General features: G+C 44.1%; 1 protein-coding gene across 3 annotated transcripts in view; it reads right to left on the bottom strand.

Annotated features, from left to right (window-relative positions):
* PTGIS (prostaglandin I2 synthase) overlaps positions 1 to 17,393 on the bottom strand; it is a 41,810-nt gene that overhangs the window by 5,507 nt on the left and 18,910 nt on the right. For all 3 annotated transcript variants that reach the window (XM_081196385.1, XM_081196383.1, XM_081196384.1), the window contains exons 4-8: positions 15,892 to 16,035; positions 13,538 to 13,692; positions 11,215 to 11,396; positions 7,376 to 7,544; positions 2,811 to 2,992 (exon numbers count right to left, since the gene is read on the bottom strand). In XM_081196385.1, the coding sequence (XP_081052511.1) occupies positions 2,811 to 2,992; positions 7,376 to 7,544; positions 11,215 to 11,396; positions 13,538 to 13,692; positions 15,892 to 16,035 (832 nt within the window). The remainder of the gene's footprint in view (positions 1 to 2,810; positions 2,993 to 7,375; positions 7,545 to 11,214; positions 11,397 to 13,537; positions 13,693 to 15,891; positions 16,036 to 17,393) is intronic.

Raw genomic sequence — 17,393 nt, 5'->3', positions numbered from 1 at the left:
TGAGAGGCAGGTGAGCCTTGTGCAACCTTACAAACAATAATTAATGAGACTTGAGTTACAATAATATCAGCATCATTTCTGCCATAATGGTCCCTGGGAGGCTGTTCATAAGAGGAAGCAATCCCAGTTTGATTCTTTGTTAACAAAGAGAAAATTAACGTGGTGCTGGTGCAAGGGAGGTAGGAAGACAGAGAAAGAGAAACTCATTGATATATTAAAGAAGTGCCTTAGGTTGTCACAGCAACAGCCAAAAAGGAATTCTACTTATCAATTCTGGTCTGCACTTAGCATTCTTTACATCAGTGGTTCCTGAACTTTGCCCCCCACCCCACTGACCATTTGAAAATTACTGATGGTCTTCGCAGACCATTAATGATTTTTCTACCTGTTGCAGCCAGTGTAATTGTAAAATAAGCAATAAAAATACAATTAAAATTGGTATGAATATATAATTCAGATATGCCATCTTGTAGACCACTGGTGGTCCAGGAACAACAGTTTGGGAACTCCTGGATTACATCATTCTATTTTTACATCCAGAGAGTTATTATTTTTACTCCTGGAATTGGTCCTGAGAGCCAATTTTTGAGGGACACGTATTACCTGAGCAGGTTCACAGGTGACTGTAAAACCAACAGATGCTGCGTGTGCGAATGAGCCACTTCGGATCTAACATCACAGATGGAAATTCTGTCATCACCCAACGCCATCTTTTCCCCCAATCAAATCAATTCACCCATTCAGCAGCCAGTCACCAAAGACAGAATAATCAGGTGTAGGAAAACCACGGGGTGTCCATATGTTTATGTGAACCAGAAGCTCTTTGTGATTTGGATACAAGAAATCATGGCTTGTTGGCATATCGAATATCCAACTTGCAATGGCTGTGTAGATCCATTAAGATTTCTATCGCAAGAGTAATTCCGGGAGCTCTACCAAGGGTGGAATAGGTGAGCCAGATCAGTGTTGACAGTAACAGCTCAGGCACTTGCGGATGGAGGATTTCGCCATTTCCAGCCAAGCTAATACAGTGTATCCACAAACCATGAGGACTTTTGCCCCCTCTCTGTTGCTCTCCACTATTTCACATGGCAGGCTGGGAGATAAGTGAGATCAGTATGTCCAAATGATGAATTGCAAAAGGACAGTCTGTTTTTCTCTGTCTGCCTTGGCACTCCTGTCAAGCAACACATTTCATATAGAATGTGCTTAAGGACATAAGAAGTGCCCTGCTAGATCATATCCAAGACCCTTCTAGTCTAGCATCCATTTTCCTTATAATGGCCAGCTAGATGCCCTGGGAAACCCTCAAGAAGGACACAAGGGTAATTCTCCTCTTGTTGTTCCCCAGCAACTGATATTCAGAGGCATCCACTGGTAGCATGATCTTCCATCAATTTGCCTCCCTTTCCCCCTAGTTGCCTTTTAAAATAACCGAAATTGGTGGCAATTGCCACGTCCTGTTGAAGTGAATTCCATAAGCAAACATGGCTTAAGCTGCAGAGGTCAGCAAACTTTTTCAGCTGGGGGCTGGTCCACTGTCCCTCAGACCTTGTGGGGGGCCAGACTATATTCTTAAGGAAAAAAATGAACGAATTCCTATGCCCCACAAATAACCCAGAGATACATTTTAAATAAAAGCATACATTCTACTCATGTAAAAACACTCTGATTCCCAGACCATCCGTGGGCCGGATTTAGAAGGTGATTGGGTCAGATCCGGCCCCTGGGCCTTAGGTTGCCTACCCACCTAATGGCTTAAGGTCATTAGGTGCAAGGTGCAGCGTTATTTCTGGTTCAGCTAGTCTTTGGTGAGGCAAAAAGTCTGCTGAGCATCCAAACTGCCTTTCCTGATCACTGGAAATTGTACCTCCCTCCCCTTTGAGATGTCAACAAGCGCTTTCAAACCTATCTCTCTAGCTTTAAGGGCTAAAACTTGTTTCTTTTCGAAGAAAATGGAAATCGAGAAACTGGTAACAGTACCAGTTTGTACGCTAGTATGGCGTTAATAATCCTGAAACATGCCCAATCCTCCCCAGAAAGCTAGGTTGTTTTTAGGCATGGGAATGTGACTCTGTCAATATTGTGCTGTTTCGACATGTTGGCATGGGTTTTATGCCCATGTCAAGCTGCAAGAGAAATGAGAATAAACAAGGAGATGGAGCAATCCCCCGCTGAGGAATGATTGCATGGTTGCAGCATTCAGGATTTTTTGGTTTAGAGAAAAGGCAATTAAGAGGAGACATGATGCAGGTGGTCAAAACTATGCAAGGCGTGGGGAAATGGATAGAGAAAATATTTCCTCCCTCTGTCATAATGCCAGATCTTGGGGTTCATCCAAGAAAGCTGATAGATTCCCTTATTCACACAGCAGGCAGCTAAACTGTGCCATTCACTCCCACAAGATAGAATGATGACCACCATATTGGATGGCTTTGAAAGAGGATTAGGCAGTATCATGGATGTTAAGGCTTTCAGTGGTGACTAGCCATGAAGTTTCTGTTCTACCTTCATCATCACTGGAGGCAGTGTGCCTCTGAATACCAGTTACTGGGAATCATCAGTAGTGAGGGTACTGCTGTGCTCGGGTCCTGGCTTCCCATAGGCAACTGGTGAGCCAGTGTAAGAAGAGGACGGTGGATTAGGTGGGCCATTGGCCAGAGCCAGCAGGATCTTCTTGTGGTCTTAAGGATGCTGCACATGGCATTGTCACAATACTCGACCCAGTGGGTTTAAATAAGCCACGCAGTGAAAGGAATCCGTGGAGGAAACTGTCAGGAGGAACATGATTCAGAACGGTGCAGCTTTACCTCTGGTTCCTCATAAATTTCAGGGTCCATTTGAGGGCTTATAAATGGAAAGAGGCAAAGCCTATCTCCTTTTCTCAGGCTGTACTCTCTGCCGTCTGCCAGTCTCAGGCGCATGTCTTGAAGGACCTCTCTGGTGATGAAAGGAGCTGCTGTCAAACGTAGCATTTCATTCAATGCGCTGTCTGTACAAACAGGAGAAGCAAAGGGGGGAAATTACTGCGTCCAATAAACATGCAGAGGAGCAAAGGTAGGAGCAGCTGCCTTTATCTCTGTGTGCCAAGGAGATGGCTCACTTTTCTAACACTGCAAATTCACTTAAGAAAATTCCACCATGAGATATCCTTTAGGAAATGCAAGATTTCTTTCCTGAGAAACTGAACTGGAAGCAAAGGAAAAGCGATAAGGAGTCTAGTCCAATGAAAAAGGAAGAGTCTTGCAGCTGTAGCTCAATGGTACAGAACATGCTTTGCATGCAGAAAGTATTGGGTTCAATCCTGGGCATTTCCTGGTGGGCCTGGGAGAAAGACCCTCTGTCTGAAATCTGGGATAGCCACTGTTAGTCAGTGTATTACTGAGCTAGATGGAGGAAGGGTCTTGACTTAGTATAAAGCAACCTCTTCTGTTCCTTAGGTAAAGGTAAAGGGACCCCTGACCGTTAGGTCCAGTCGTGGACGACTCTGGGGTTGTGGCGCTCATCTCGCTTTGTTGACCGAGGGAGCCGGCGTACAGCTCATGTGGCCAGCATGACTAAGCTGCTTCTGGCAAACCAGAGCAATGCACAGAAATGCCACTTACCTTCCCGCTGGAGTGGTACCTATTTATCTACATGCACTTTGGCGTGCTTTCGAACTGCTAGGTTGGCAGGAGCAGGGACCGAGCAATGGGAGCTCACCCCGTTGCGGGGATTCGAACCGCTGACCTTCTGATTGGCAAGTCCTAGGTTCTGTGGTTTAACCCACAGTGCCACCCGCGTCCCTTATATTCCTTCTATTACATTTGCCTTATTCCTTAGATACCTTCTATTGCATTTGACAGTCCGTTAGATTCGTTCTATTTGCAATTCCTTACATTTGCCAGAGGCACATCACAGTTACACCAAGATTTCCTGCTGCAAATACATTAAGTGCAAACAGCAGGTGTGTGCTATCCCCCCCCATTTCTTTATAAAACCACCATCCCATTCCTTACAGTTTATAGCATAACAGTACATTTCCACATTTTAGTACGTTATACCAAATAACATAAATAGCCTAATTTTTATTGTTTGATTGAAAGATATTCTGTTTCACGGCGTTAGATTTCTAGTGTTCTACCCTTAAATCCATCTTGATGGCTGAAAATGGTATATGTATATATTTTAAAAAATAATAAATACTACTAGTAATGCACATATATTGTACTATACTTATCGCACAGTACTTTGACCATTCATACCTTGTACCTACATCTCAAAGACTTAAGAACTCCCTCCAATTATTTAAGAACACAGATTTGCGTTCTTTAACAGTGTGGGAGGCCAGTATGGGGTCACTGTCAGAAAGTAAAGACTGGAGCCATGTGGCTCAGGTTTTAATTCCCTACTCAGTCATGAAATTTGCTGGGTGACCTATCTCACATGGATGTTGTGAAGATAAAATGAAAGTGGGGGAAACAATCCATATCTCTTCGAGCTCCCTGTGGAACCAGAATTTAGAGGCGGTTTTGAAAAACTAGTTTATAGTAAGATAAAAAAGTTCCTGAACTAGACCACTACAATTTCTAGCTGGGAAAGAATGGAATGACCCTTTATGAATGAATGAATGAATGAAGGAATGAAGGAATGAAGGAATGAATGAATATCAAATCCTGTACATAGAAAACTTCATGACAGGGTGAAAGCCAGGCTAGGATTTTTCTCCTCAATAAACTACGTACTTTTCTATGGGTAGATCCGCACCATACATTCAAAGGCTATTCAACACACATTTAAAGCAAGTGCCCCCCCCAAACAACAACAACAACTGGGAATACTGGGAGCTGTAGTTTGTGCATGGAATATGCTTTAAGTGTATAGTGTGGATCTGCTGATTTTTTGGAGCTGCTGCTTCTTCTTTTTTTGCCATGGGACAATTACTTCCAAGCAGTTGTGCTTAGTACTTAGAGTCTTATCCTCCCTGAGCATTCTTGGTTTGAACAGGTTTATTGCCCATCTTCCCTAGCAGCTGAAAAAGGTCCTTACACGGCATATGCTGATCTTTAGCAGGAAGAATGGTGTGAAAATGTGTCACTGCCGGGACAAATCAACCCTGTTTTAATAGCAGTTTTGAACAGAGTTAATGAACATTCCTCTTTAAGGAAACATGGTCGGGGACAAAGGCACTATGGTGCAAATGTAGGAGTTGCAGTGCTTGGAACAAGATGTAGTGACTTAAAATACTCCTTGTGCCTAAGGAGTAATCTAATGAAAGGACATGGTGGTCTAGGGCTACCTTGTTGTCTTTTAGATTTCTCAGTTCTGATCACAATGTTGGCAACGCTGCACCACTGTTTCTCCACATTTGGAAGGGAAGAGATGACTAAACTAGGGATTTTAAAGTCCACAATCAGTTAGAAATGCTGTGTAAATTAATACCTTAATTATCTGAGTGTTCCTCCAAAAGCCAACAAGGAAATCTGGGCATTCCTCCATTGCCCAATGAGATGAAATGTGGGTGGAGGGATTTTGTGATAGCTTGGGAGGCCCTGCAGAATATGACAAAGACTGTTGCTCATTCAGAGGGAGGGCAGGAGGCATGGCTGCTGCTCTAATTGGACTGATGACATCATCACGTAGCCAGCCCTGATTGGTTATGTGGCACTGTGATATCATGCTGGCTTTGTGCTCCTTGACTGGCTGGATCAGGCAGCCAACAAGAATGAGGATTTAAAAAATGGTGCCGGAGCAGCTCCACAGAGGGACAGTGAACCAATCTGAAAAGGTACAGATTTGGGAGGGGGTGGTGTAGAATGTGACCTTTGTATGCCAGAAATATTCACCCCTGAACATTAGGCACAACCTTACTTCTCTTGAGAGACACAAATAAATTTGATGTTGAATCGGATGCTTGTGCAATGATTATATAAGCGCATGTTGGAGTCCTACATTTGGCAGATGCTAATGAAGAAGTATTTCTCTTCTCTTTATGACTACACATTAAGAATAACCGCATATTCACATAAATCTTGCAGGGGAGGCTCAGCAGCAATTTGGATGTGCATTTCAGAGAAATTCAGGGGAGTGAGCATGAGTGAAAGAGGTATTAAGTGCCAGCCAACTTATTGCTCTTCAGATATTGAGCGAGGCTTCTACAAATATGAGTCTTCCTCAGGGACCCTGCACTTCCCAAATGTGCCTGAGGCCCAGTAATTAATAACACTCCATGGATCACCCTGCATAGGGAGGTTTGATCTTTGACTCTATCCCTGAAGTAGTCTCAGGCTCCTCCAATGAAAAGCTCCACCAACTCGTCATGGACCCAAAGTCCTCTAATCTCTTGGATGAGAAGATAGAAATCGTACCAGAATGCCAGGGTTCTCAAACCAGGGCCCTGCCCAAGCACTGAAGAGGCCACCACCATGACTTAGGACCTCAATTGGTTATGTGAGCATTGTTGAAGTAATTCATGGGTGCCTAGGACCTGTCCAAGGTCCTGTAAAGTTTAATGGTAACCCCAGCTTCTGATGGTTTCCCATTCAAAACCAGTCCTTCCAAGTCTTGCTCAGCTCCCTGTAGGTTCCCAGCATGACTGAAACAGGACTCATGTAATGGAATACTTGAGCAGGGGCCATCATATGAGAGTTATGTACCGTTTCCTGCACAGAAGTGCAGATATTAGGCCGCTTCAGTTGTTCTCTCCTCAGGTGATTACAGTTGTCTGAGGGGCAGATGGTTTCCTTGCCCACACCATTATGCCCCCTCATGACCACATGTTGAGGCTAAAGGTCTGAAGCAGGGATCCTGCTTTAAGTATGTTGGCCCTGCCCCAATGATGATTGCCTTACACTTCCTAATGATAGGGCTGGCTCTGCGCAGATTCAGAAAGACTGAGTAACTGGGAAGCTCATGGAGACAGCTATAACCATGATAGGGGTATCTGGAAACAGTGCAACTCAGACCACAGAAATGTAGGGACAGTAGAGAATCTGGTGGTCCTGGGTCCACATGTGAAGGGAAATTGGCTGTCAAAGAAGCACATGGGATGGATGCAGGGACTCCAGGAGCCAGTGGTACTGCTGTGAGCTAGTGTGGTCTAGTGGTTAGGGTGTTGGGCTAGGACCTGGGAGACCAGAGTTCAAATCCACACTTATCCATGCAACTCACTGGGTGACCTAGACCCAGGCACCATTTGCCAGCCTAACCTACCTCACAGGATGGCTGAAGCAAAAAAATAGGGATGGGGAGAACCATATATTCTTCTGCCTTGCTCTCTGGAGCAAAGGCAGGATATACATGTAATAATAAATAACATGTTTTTTATTTTTTAAAAAAAAGTTTCATGGAAGGTATCAAATTGCCTGAGGCTGGCTCCAAATGTGAGATTACTAACCAAAAATGGGTGTGCAGTCTAAAATCTCTTGGCTGATTCCATGCATTTGTCCAATTTTTTGTCTTCTACTTCGAAAAATTGCTTCCATTTCACCTTGAACTGCTGCCATGGCTGAAGGGTATTTTAAAAGAAACAGGAGAAGCCAGAAAACTGCAGGCCCTGCATTACTCTAAAAATAAACACAACAACAAGATTGTTAACAACAACAACAAAACAACAACAACTCATGAATCAATAAAGCATCTACTACAACAACATAAGGAAACAAAACACAAGTCACTGTAAATATCATTTTCATTTGTAAAGAACACCAATTGCATCCATAACATGAAAGTAAATTAACAAGAGGATGGTTCTTGAAGGATTGCCCTGAAAGGCTGATAAATACCTTTCAAGCACTTGTGCATTATTAATGGTAGTATTCCCAGACCTAATCGGCTCCTTCAGAAACTCGAAGCATCTGACAATTCTTTTATCAGGAAGACAATAACAGGAGGAGCCTGGACAAGCCCTGTGAATTTAGGCATATACAGTGGTACCTCGGGTTAAGAACTTAATTCATTCTGAAGGTCTGTTCTTAACCTGAAACTGTTCTTAACCTGAAGCACCACTTTAGCTAATGGGGCTCCTGCTGCCGCCGCGCCGCCGAAGCGTATGTAACCTGAGGTACCACTGTAATTGAATCAAAGCCAGAAGCAGAACATGAAGGCTTGTACCCATGTCAGACTTAGAGCAGACCTGTTGAAATCAATGGGCACCAATTGCAGGGCAATCTCAACCCCTGACTGACTATGTTGGAGAGAGTTTGGATGGAGTGTGTGTGTGTGTGTGTGTGTGTGTGTGTGTGTGTGTGTGGATAACTTTGCATCTCAATCTACCTCCCTTACATTGCAATGAATATAAGTTAGGAAGGTTTCATAAATATGCAAATTATGTAACTTCTCCTCAGGGTTTCGGTGCACCAGAGCTCATGCACCTGAACCAAGCATGGTTGAATACGTGGTAATAATGGTAACAGAAATTACGACATAAATTCAGCCATAGCAGACAGCATGGTGAATAATGTAGTATTTGGTGGAAACCAAAGTGCTGCAGAATGGAGGCAGAACAGATTGTGATGAGTACAGAAATCACTGCCTTCTCACATCCCTTACCAGAGATGCAACGCGAGACCTTTTGCGTGCATGGTGTGTGTCCTTTTACTGAGCCACAGAACATCCCTTTCTCTCTATACAATTCCTACATCTCACTTCTTGTTCAAAAACAAGGCTTCTAGCAATCTGAACTACAGGAACGATCTGGAAAAGAATGGTTATACTGCTCTCTAAAGGCTGAACAAAGCAAAAGGGAGTAAAAAAAGGAAGAAGTGAGATATTTGCTCCCCCCCCCCAATTTTTCCTAAACCTCACAGCTTTTGCTCTAGTCTTGTGCTTTGTTTAGACCTAGCTTATGAAGTTGGCTTGTATTGATACACATCATTAAGCTTGCTGCAGCCAATGGCCATATGGAGAAAAAGTGCCAAGAAAGTTGAACGCAAAAGGTGCCAGCTTCAATTCCAGGCAGTGGCGAAGCTACCTGCTCCAGCACTGGGGGTGGTGTACATCTGGGGGCATGGCTGGCGAACGTCCCAGGGAGCGTGGCACGCATCAGGGTGTGTGTGCAGCAAGCAGTGTGCATCCCGGGGCATGCACAGCAAGCAGTGCAAGTCCTGGGGGTGTACAGCAAGCAGCGAGAGTCCCAGGGGTGAGGGCGGCTGCAATGTCACCCCCCCCCCAAGATGGCACCTGGGGCGTACCACCCGCCTCACTCCCATGGCCCATTTACAATGTTAAGCCCCCTTCCTAAATGTGTTGAACCTGGAGCAAGAGTTTGACCATCAGTGCTAAATGGACAGCTGAGAACTCAAGCCCCCCTTGGAAGTGCATTTTCTCCATGTAACTTGAATCATGCAAGGGACAGTTTCACCTCCGCTCGAGTTTTTAGCATCTAACTTGAACATGCCCCCTCCATCATGTTCTCCTCATAGCCCTCCACATGTCTGGGGCTGAATTTCTGTAGCAGGGAGCCTGTGCTGTACACATGCACTGTACAATCTAGAACCCTGGTCTTCCACGCTTTCAAAATGTGTGGAGAGCTGACAGAAGTAGAGAAGGTTGCTTGCCAAAGCAGTTCAGTTCCCAAGCCGTGGAAAGTTACGGATCTGAGAGTTCAAGAGGTGACATAAAAGGATGGAGCTGTTGAGCTCATCTCCATTCTCCTCCATGCACTATCCTAATCATGTAGCAGGTGAACTTTTGAAGAGGGTTTCAGAGTTTCCTAATTATAAAAAAAGGTTGTCTTTGCATAGGGAAGTTTCCCACCTGCCCCTTTGCACCCAGGATGGCAAATCTATTTTAGAATCTGGAAAATACACTCCATGGAAAATCAAGGGTAAAAAAAATATCCGATGGACCAAGCTTTGTGAACTTTCCTCTGCTTTTCTTTTTAAAATTGTGATGATTAAGTGAAATGCAATATAGCACCATCGCTGATAGCAAGTGCATCTACAGTACATTAAACCCAACAGAGAGGAGCGCAGGGCATACATAATTCATGCTGTTTTTGGAGAGGAGGATGCAAGTTTATTCCGCACAACTTTTCAAGGAGGGCGACTGCTCTTTTAATTAAAGTGCAGGCATTTAAAGGAGGGGACAAAGTGCACAAGGTTTTAATCATTCATGTTGCAAGTAAATGCGTTTATTCGTGCTTTATGGGGTGGTGGTGGAATAAAGTCTCTTCCGCTTCCTTGGAGACTGCATTCCAGAAAATTCCTGTCATCTGCTAGGGAAGCTGCAGGGAAACTGCCCCAATGTCATTTGGGGCAGATGACCTAATGCATGTGGAATGTGGGGGGGGGCGGGGTTACAGGTGGAAGAAGCAGAAAAGCAAGCTGCATGCAGTGGTTTTCAGAGTGTGCTCTAAAAGGTTCCTCTGGAAACTGATTAGGGGCTCCTGAATACAATGTTCTTCTGCCACTACTGATACTCCCCTAGTAGTAAACTGTTTTATACCAAGTCAGGCTTTAGCCCATATAGGTAATAGAATCACAGAGGTGGAAGGGACCCTGAGGATCATTTAGTCCAAACCCCTGCAATGCAGGAATATGCAGCTTTTCCATATGGGGCTCAAACCTGCAACCTTGGTGTTATCAGCAAGGCGCTCTAACCAGCTGAGCTATCCAGTTGGTCGGTATTATTATTATTTTTTTTAATTTTTTTTTATTAATTTTCTTTTCTCAAAACAAATATCCAATATCATTGTTAAACATACATTTTCCAATTTCCCCCCTCCCTGTTGACTTCCTTCAACTACCATTTCTGGCTTATTAATCAAATGATACATTCTGCTGTTTATATACAATATTATGTTATCACATTGTTATACTTCTTCTCGGTCGTATTATTTCAAGTGACCTCCTCAGCCCTAACTGGAGATGCCAGGGTTTGAACCTAAAACCTTCTGCATGCAAACCTTGTGTTTCCACTAGGATACAGAGTCCCTCTTGTGAAGCAGATTGTCACTGTCAAAACACCGGTAGCTCTTTGGCAAATGGATGCATGCAGGTCTTCATAGTAAATATCAGAGAACCTGTATACAAATGCAGCAATCACATCCACGTGCTACATTTACATTAATGATAGGCCTTTAGATTAAAATGTACGTGCTCCTAACTTCACCCATTCATGATAAAAAAAAAATATTGAGGTTGCATGGAAGTTTGGAAGTGGAGAGTCAAGCCTACCATTTAAACTCCAAAAGGAAAGTGTCGATTGAGGAAGTGGGATGGTGGCATTTCCTACCTGAGTACTCCAGAGCTGCAACAGCATTGCTCTTGTCTGCATATTTTCATCTACTCCAAGGTCCACCAGGTGCTGTTTGTAGCTGTCCAGCCAAACACTTCGGTTAGCTCTGCAATCCAGTCTCTTCACAGATAGTAACCTCCAGAGGTGCTTCCTAATGCTGTTGATTTCCTTCTTTTCCGCTGCACATAGAAAAGCCAGTGGCATCAATATGGATGTTGTATTATTGTGATTGCACTAATATACCTCCTCCCACAAGAGGTCAGAAAAGCACGTATGGGGCCGTCTCATTTTTTCCGGACAACAACCCTGTGAGATAATGGTATTATCTCAAATTGCCTTAGATTATTGCATTATATGCATTAATTCCAATTTTAATTGTTAGCCGTCTTGAGGGTCCTTGTTAAGAATGAAAGGTGGGAGACAAATGATTTCATAAATCAGTAGGTATACTGAAAGATTCTCCAATGCCACCATTCATAGCTGAGCAAGAATTTGAATCCAGGAGAACTCTAAGCAGTACCCTGGGATTGCAGAGATAAAGGGAAGCACACTCTGGTCTTTGTCAGTGAGCAGAGGCTGAAACCTTTGCCTCCCAGGAGGTGTATAATGGCATGGTAAGGACTAGTTGGGCCCCATCAACCAGTTAGAGGAGGAGGAACTGTTCGGATACTTGCATTCCTCTTCCCTCCCCATTCCCCTTTCCTTTTGAATCATGTCTACTAGACTGTAAGTCTGTAGGAAAAGGACTGTCTTATCTTTTGATATGTGTACAGCACAGAACAGAATCCTAACCCCATAATAAGCACTATTGGAAGAGAGAAGTTAGGATTAGGTGGTGGTCCCTCTGCTGGGCTATGCCAGTGGTGGAACTCTGCTGCCATGGAGGTTTCCACTGTTTGGGTAGTAGTCCTCATAGTTTTTCCACTATTCTGCAAGTATCATTCTAATGGGTAACCCATGGGTATGCAAACTAAGGCCCGGGGGCTGAATCTGGCCCAATCACCTCCTGAATCCGGCCCATGGATGGTCCAGGAATCAGCGTGTTTTTACATGAGTAGAATATGTGCTTTTATTTAAAATGCATCCCTGGGTTATTTGTGGGGCATAGGAATTCGTTCATTTCCCCCCAAAAAATATAGTCCGACCCCCCATAAAGTCTGAGGGACAGTGAACCGGCCCCCTGCTGAAAAAGTTTGCTGACCCTGGGGTAACCAGATCTATCTATTCCTTAAAAAAACAAGCAAACCACAACTCCCTGCAAGGCAAAACGACCTGAAAGGTTGCACAATAGCACCATCTACTGCTCATAATAGCTTCTGTACATTAAGTAGTCTAGTCCTTCTCGGAAGCTACATTTCTGTTACTGTCAGATCACATTTATGCAGCAGTGTTATGGGCTTATTTTTTGCAACTGGGAACATCTGGTTAGTGGAGCAGCAGCTGCCGTCGCCAAAACTCTGAAGACATGAGAATGAAACTTGAGGGACACGGCCTAACCCAAAATGCTCCCAAGGTAGAGATGGCTCTGGTAGCGGTGGAAAAGGAGTGGGATGGAAGCTCTGCTGGTTTAGCAAAAGAGCTCAATGGTGATGGGTCACCAGATCTAGATGGTGGTGCAGACTTGTGTACTTTTGGTCCAGAGGGCAAGACAAAACAAAGGGGTGGAAATTGCAAGGAGGCAGATTTGGGCTTAACATGAGGAGAAGGTCCTAACAGCAAGAGCTTCTCGACAGTATAGAAAGCTTCCCTGGGAGGTGCTGGACTTGCCTTCACTTAGATGAACTAAGAAGCCCATCAGGCCCATCTGCATAAGAATCTTGTTATTGCAAAATTCCTGCACAAAGCAGGGAAGCTGGAGTAGATTGCTTTCAAATTACCTTCCGATTCTGAAATCCTAAGGCTATCCAAGATCCATTAGAGATCTGTGTGCTCGTGTGTGTGTGTGTGTGTGTGTGTGTGTGTGTGCATGCGCGCACACATAAACATATGCATTTATGCAAATACACATAACTTAATTTTAAAATGCAAAAAATAAATTTACATAAAGAAAGGTGTGTTGGGGGATAGGGCAGAGCCGACCCTACCGTTAGGCAGATTGAGGCAGCCACCTCAAACAGCAAATGCTGGGGCGGGGCAGCCTCCTACAATTCTCCAGAGTCCCATGAGCTCTCCCCAAGTCTGGTGCCTCAAGCAGTTAGCTCTGCCTACAAAGGCTGAGAGATGAATTTCCAGGTTTGGTGATGGAGAGCGTTGTTTTTGGAGGCTGAGCCACACAGCACCAGAGTTTGGGGAATGATTGTTCTTGACCAGACACACCAACCTGCACTCAAGATGGAGCGAGCAGCTTTCATCAAAAGACGGTCCAGTTTATAAAACTCAGTGTATATTTCCAGGGAGAAGGCCAGGTCTTTAGCTTGATTCCTGCTATCCTCATAATCTTTGCCTTCATTGCCATACAGTGTCAGGAACCCAGCTCTGGCAAGTGGGGATAGAAACAATAAATATCCTCTTTAAAATACTATTATTTTCTTGCAATATAAATATCACAGTCATCTTGAACAAATGTATTAATTACAATGACTTTCAGTACCATTTATATGGAAATGGTAGCATCTCTACCTCTCTATTCAAACTCTTTCATCCTCAACTCATTATGCGTGCCTTTTGAAAATTCATATCTATATTAAATATCTGCTTTTCTGCTATTCTTCTTGCTTGTCTCATGCTCAGTATATCCAAAGCTGAGTTTTATCTCTTCCATCACATTTTTCTCATAATCAGTCTCCTCATCTATTGACAATATCACCATCTATGGTGTGCACTATGTGTACAATGTGTACAATGACTGTGTACACATTGCTGTTTACTCAGGCTCCTGTGAGTACACACAACATCAGCCACAATGCTCTTGCTTCTGGAGAAATTGCTTCTGGCACATCTTCCCTCAAACCAGCTTCCATCTGTTTTGAAAACAGTTTCCCACAATGTGGAAGCAGAAGTCCTTTCCACAAGTGCAAAGTCACCTTGGGTTACAACACTTGATAACTTTTGTAAAAAAGTGAGGGCCAGCAGTCTTTAGAGCACGATGGGGAAGCTGTGGCCTTCCAGATGCTATTAGACTCTTACTCCCATTAATCTCAGCCACCATGGCCAATGTTGTGACATCATTCAAAAAATGGCTGGAAGGCCACATGTTTCCCATCTGTGCTTTAAACTCTCCCCAGAAGGCTGGATTCTGAACTGAAAATGTTCCACTGTGTGATCCTGGCTAGATACATACCAATATACATGCCAGATCCCCAAAGGGCCTAAAGGTTCATTTGATATTTAAATTGTGTTTTCTTTCTCATTAAAAGTGGTGTTCTACAAGGCCAATGTCCATTTAGACATTCAATATGTATTCTTCTCCACATTCTGCAGGATGGTGGAAGGATAGACAAGAAAATGAACAGTGCCAATTTCATTCCTAAGGACACACCATTGCAGATTTCACTTAAGAATTAAGACCAAGCTTCCTTTCCTATACAGACCCATGTTTTGGGGGCCTTTGGGCAAGATGCTCTCTTCCTCACTGCTCTTCCTCTTCCTCACTGCTATCTCCCTGGCCTATTTGCTTGCCCCTCAACCTATGGGCTGGCCCAGTTTGCAGACTCACCCAGAGGGACAGAGCAAGGTCCAATGGATGCTGCTGTGTCTTCTCTCCCTTCCTGTTGCTGTTCGTTTTCCTTGTGAGGAATGGCAAACGGGTAGCAAGAGCAGGGAGGAAGAAAAGCAGAGGGTTGGCAATGGGTCCCCTGGTGAGTTAGGAGTCCCACCTGGTACCCAGTGATGCCACTGGGTTTCTGATGTGTTGTTGTTGTTGTTGTTGTGTCCGACTCTTTGTGACCCCATGGACCAGAGCACGCCAGGCACTCCTGTCTTCCGCTGCCTCCTGCAGTTTGGTCAAACTCATGCTGGTAGCTTCAAGAACACTGTCCAACCATCTCGTCCTCTGTCATCCCCTTCTCCTTGTGCCCTCCATCTTTCCCAACATCAGGGTCTTTTCCAGGGAGTCTTCTCTTCCCATGAGGTGGCCAAAGTATTGGAGTCTCAGCTTCACGATCTATCCTTCCAGTGAGCACTCAGGGATGATTTCCTTAAGAATGGAGAAGTTTGATCTTCTTGCAGTCCATGGGACTCTCAAGAGTCTCCTCCAACACCATAATCCAAAAGTATCAATTCTTTGGTGATCAGCCTTCTTTATGGTCCAGCTCTCACTTCCATATATCACTACTGGGGTGTCTGATGTAGGAACCACCTGATCCCTTATATCCCTGCCAAGTCACTACTGGTGGCCGCCCATGGTTCAAATGCATGGCTTGTATCCACAAGGAGCCATTGGGTTGGTATTGCGAGCCCAGTTTTATGAGATGCCTTTCTAGTTGAGATAGACAGCCCTCTCCCCACCTGTTGAACTTCCAGCACCCACTGAATACTTTTTTATTCCAGCAGGCAGCTTAATTGAATTCTGACTTTATAATGTTAACTGATTATACTGAGTTTCTTGTGCATCACTTCGAGATGATGGCAACTAAGCGGTATATAAACTGTCTGAATAAATATATGCTGGCCCTGAGCAGACCTCACCACCATCTTCCTGTATCAGAGGAAATGGCTTAGGTATGCTGTGCTCACCTGAACATTGTACTGTAGGAGAGGTGAAACAGACCTTCCTCTTTCCACTGCTGGCTGGCTCTATCTGGGTCAGAAAGCAGAATGGTTCGTAAGTTGAAGAACATCGCCTTTGTTAGGGTGGGGAGGTTCTTGTTCTGCAGAGTCCTGGGGAAGGAAAAGTGGGACAAAACAAACCTCTTTACTTTAGAAGAATAAAAGCAAGAGCTTATTAAAGGTGTAGTTTAACCATTCATAAGACATAAGTTCCTTTTCTTTTGTTACAGGTCCTGTTACAAGGTGTAGAATTTAAATCAGGGACAGTAGCAATTAAAATAACAGTAAGAGGCAAGATTTAGAATGTTTCAGTCATGAACAATGCAATCCCATTGAAAACTGCAACACATGTGACATTGGCTTTCTTATCTGCTGCTTCACACTGTGAATTCTTGAAGGACTGAACTCACAAAACTACTGTTAATGGTGAAAGTGTTCAGAGTCTCCCTCTGCTGTAGTCATTTTTCCTAAATACAGTAACTTAAAGCTCCCCACCAGCCCATCTGGAGGAGAAGCTCTCAATGCGCCAGTTAAGGGGCTCTCGTCACATTTCTCAGCAGGAAGCAACAGGAAGCAATACAAAGAGCAGGACTTACAAACAGGAGTTTTTTAATTAATGACACGATCATCCATACTGCTTTGCCTGAGCTGCAGTCCCATTCAACTACAGCAGCTAAAAATGCCCACAACTGAGATCTGAAAAATACAGGAGGACAACACAGATAATACTGGACTGCAGCAATTTAACAACAGCAACATCTGGATTCTCCGTAAAAAGCATATGACCAAAGGGTGGCAATTCCAGAGAAAAGGGCTAATGGAGAAGCAAGCATAGATAGCAGTTTGGATGAACTCAGAGGTCCCAAGTGAGCTGGCAAGATTCCCTAAAATACGTCTACGTACCATTACCAATCTTTCCCTGCAACAACTGCTGGAGAGGGCAGGTGTACTTGGGGATGCATTATTAGTTCATTAATGGCAGCCAATTTGCCACGTGCCCTTTTTTTGTACTGAACATGAAAGCCTAGAATTTATTTCTGATGTTCACGCATCAGAGCCACTGCACATACAGGCAGGCCCCACCTGGACCACTTTCAGCAGTCCAAAGAATTCTAGGAACTTCAGTCTCTTACGGGTTCTGAGAATAGGTTAGGAGACACCTGCTCCCCTCATGGAGCAACAGTTCTCAGAGTGGTTTAACTGTCCCTCTTCACTGGGAGCTCTGGAAATTGTAGCTCTTGGGCTTGTTTTTGTTAGAACAAGTGTAAAGGAACAGGCAGAATATCACATGCTGAGGGAATAAGGCCTTGAGAAGAGACAGAGAAAGGCCCCCACATAACAAGACCCAAAGCTGACAGTGTGGCCAACATTACTGTATGGTTTGGTGCCCTTCTGAGCAGCCACTATCTTCTATTTACATATCTGTCACATTTGCACCTCATCTTTCCTCCAAAGAGGTCAGGCAGCAT

The sequence above is a fragment of the Podarcis bocagei genome, assembly GCF_964188305.1.
Source record: "Podarcis bocagei genome assembly, chromosome: 5".
Classification (NCBI taxonomy): domain Eukaryota; kingdom Metazoa; phylum Chordata; class Lepidosauria; order Squamata; family Lacertidae; genus Podarcis; species Podarcis bocagei.
This window is presented reverse-complemented; position numbering and strand designations above follow the sequence as displayed.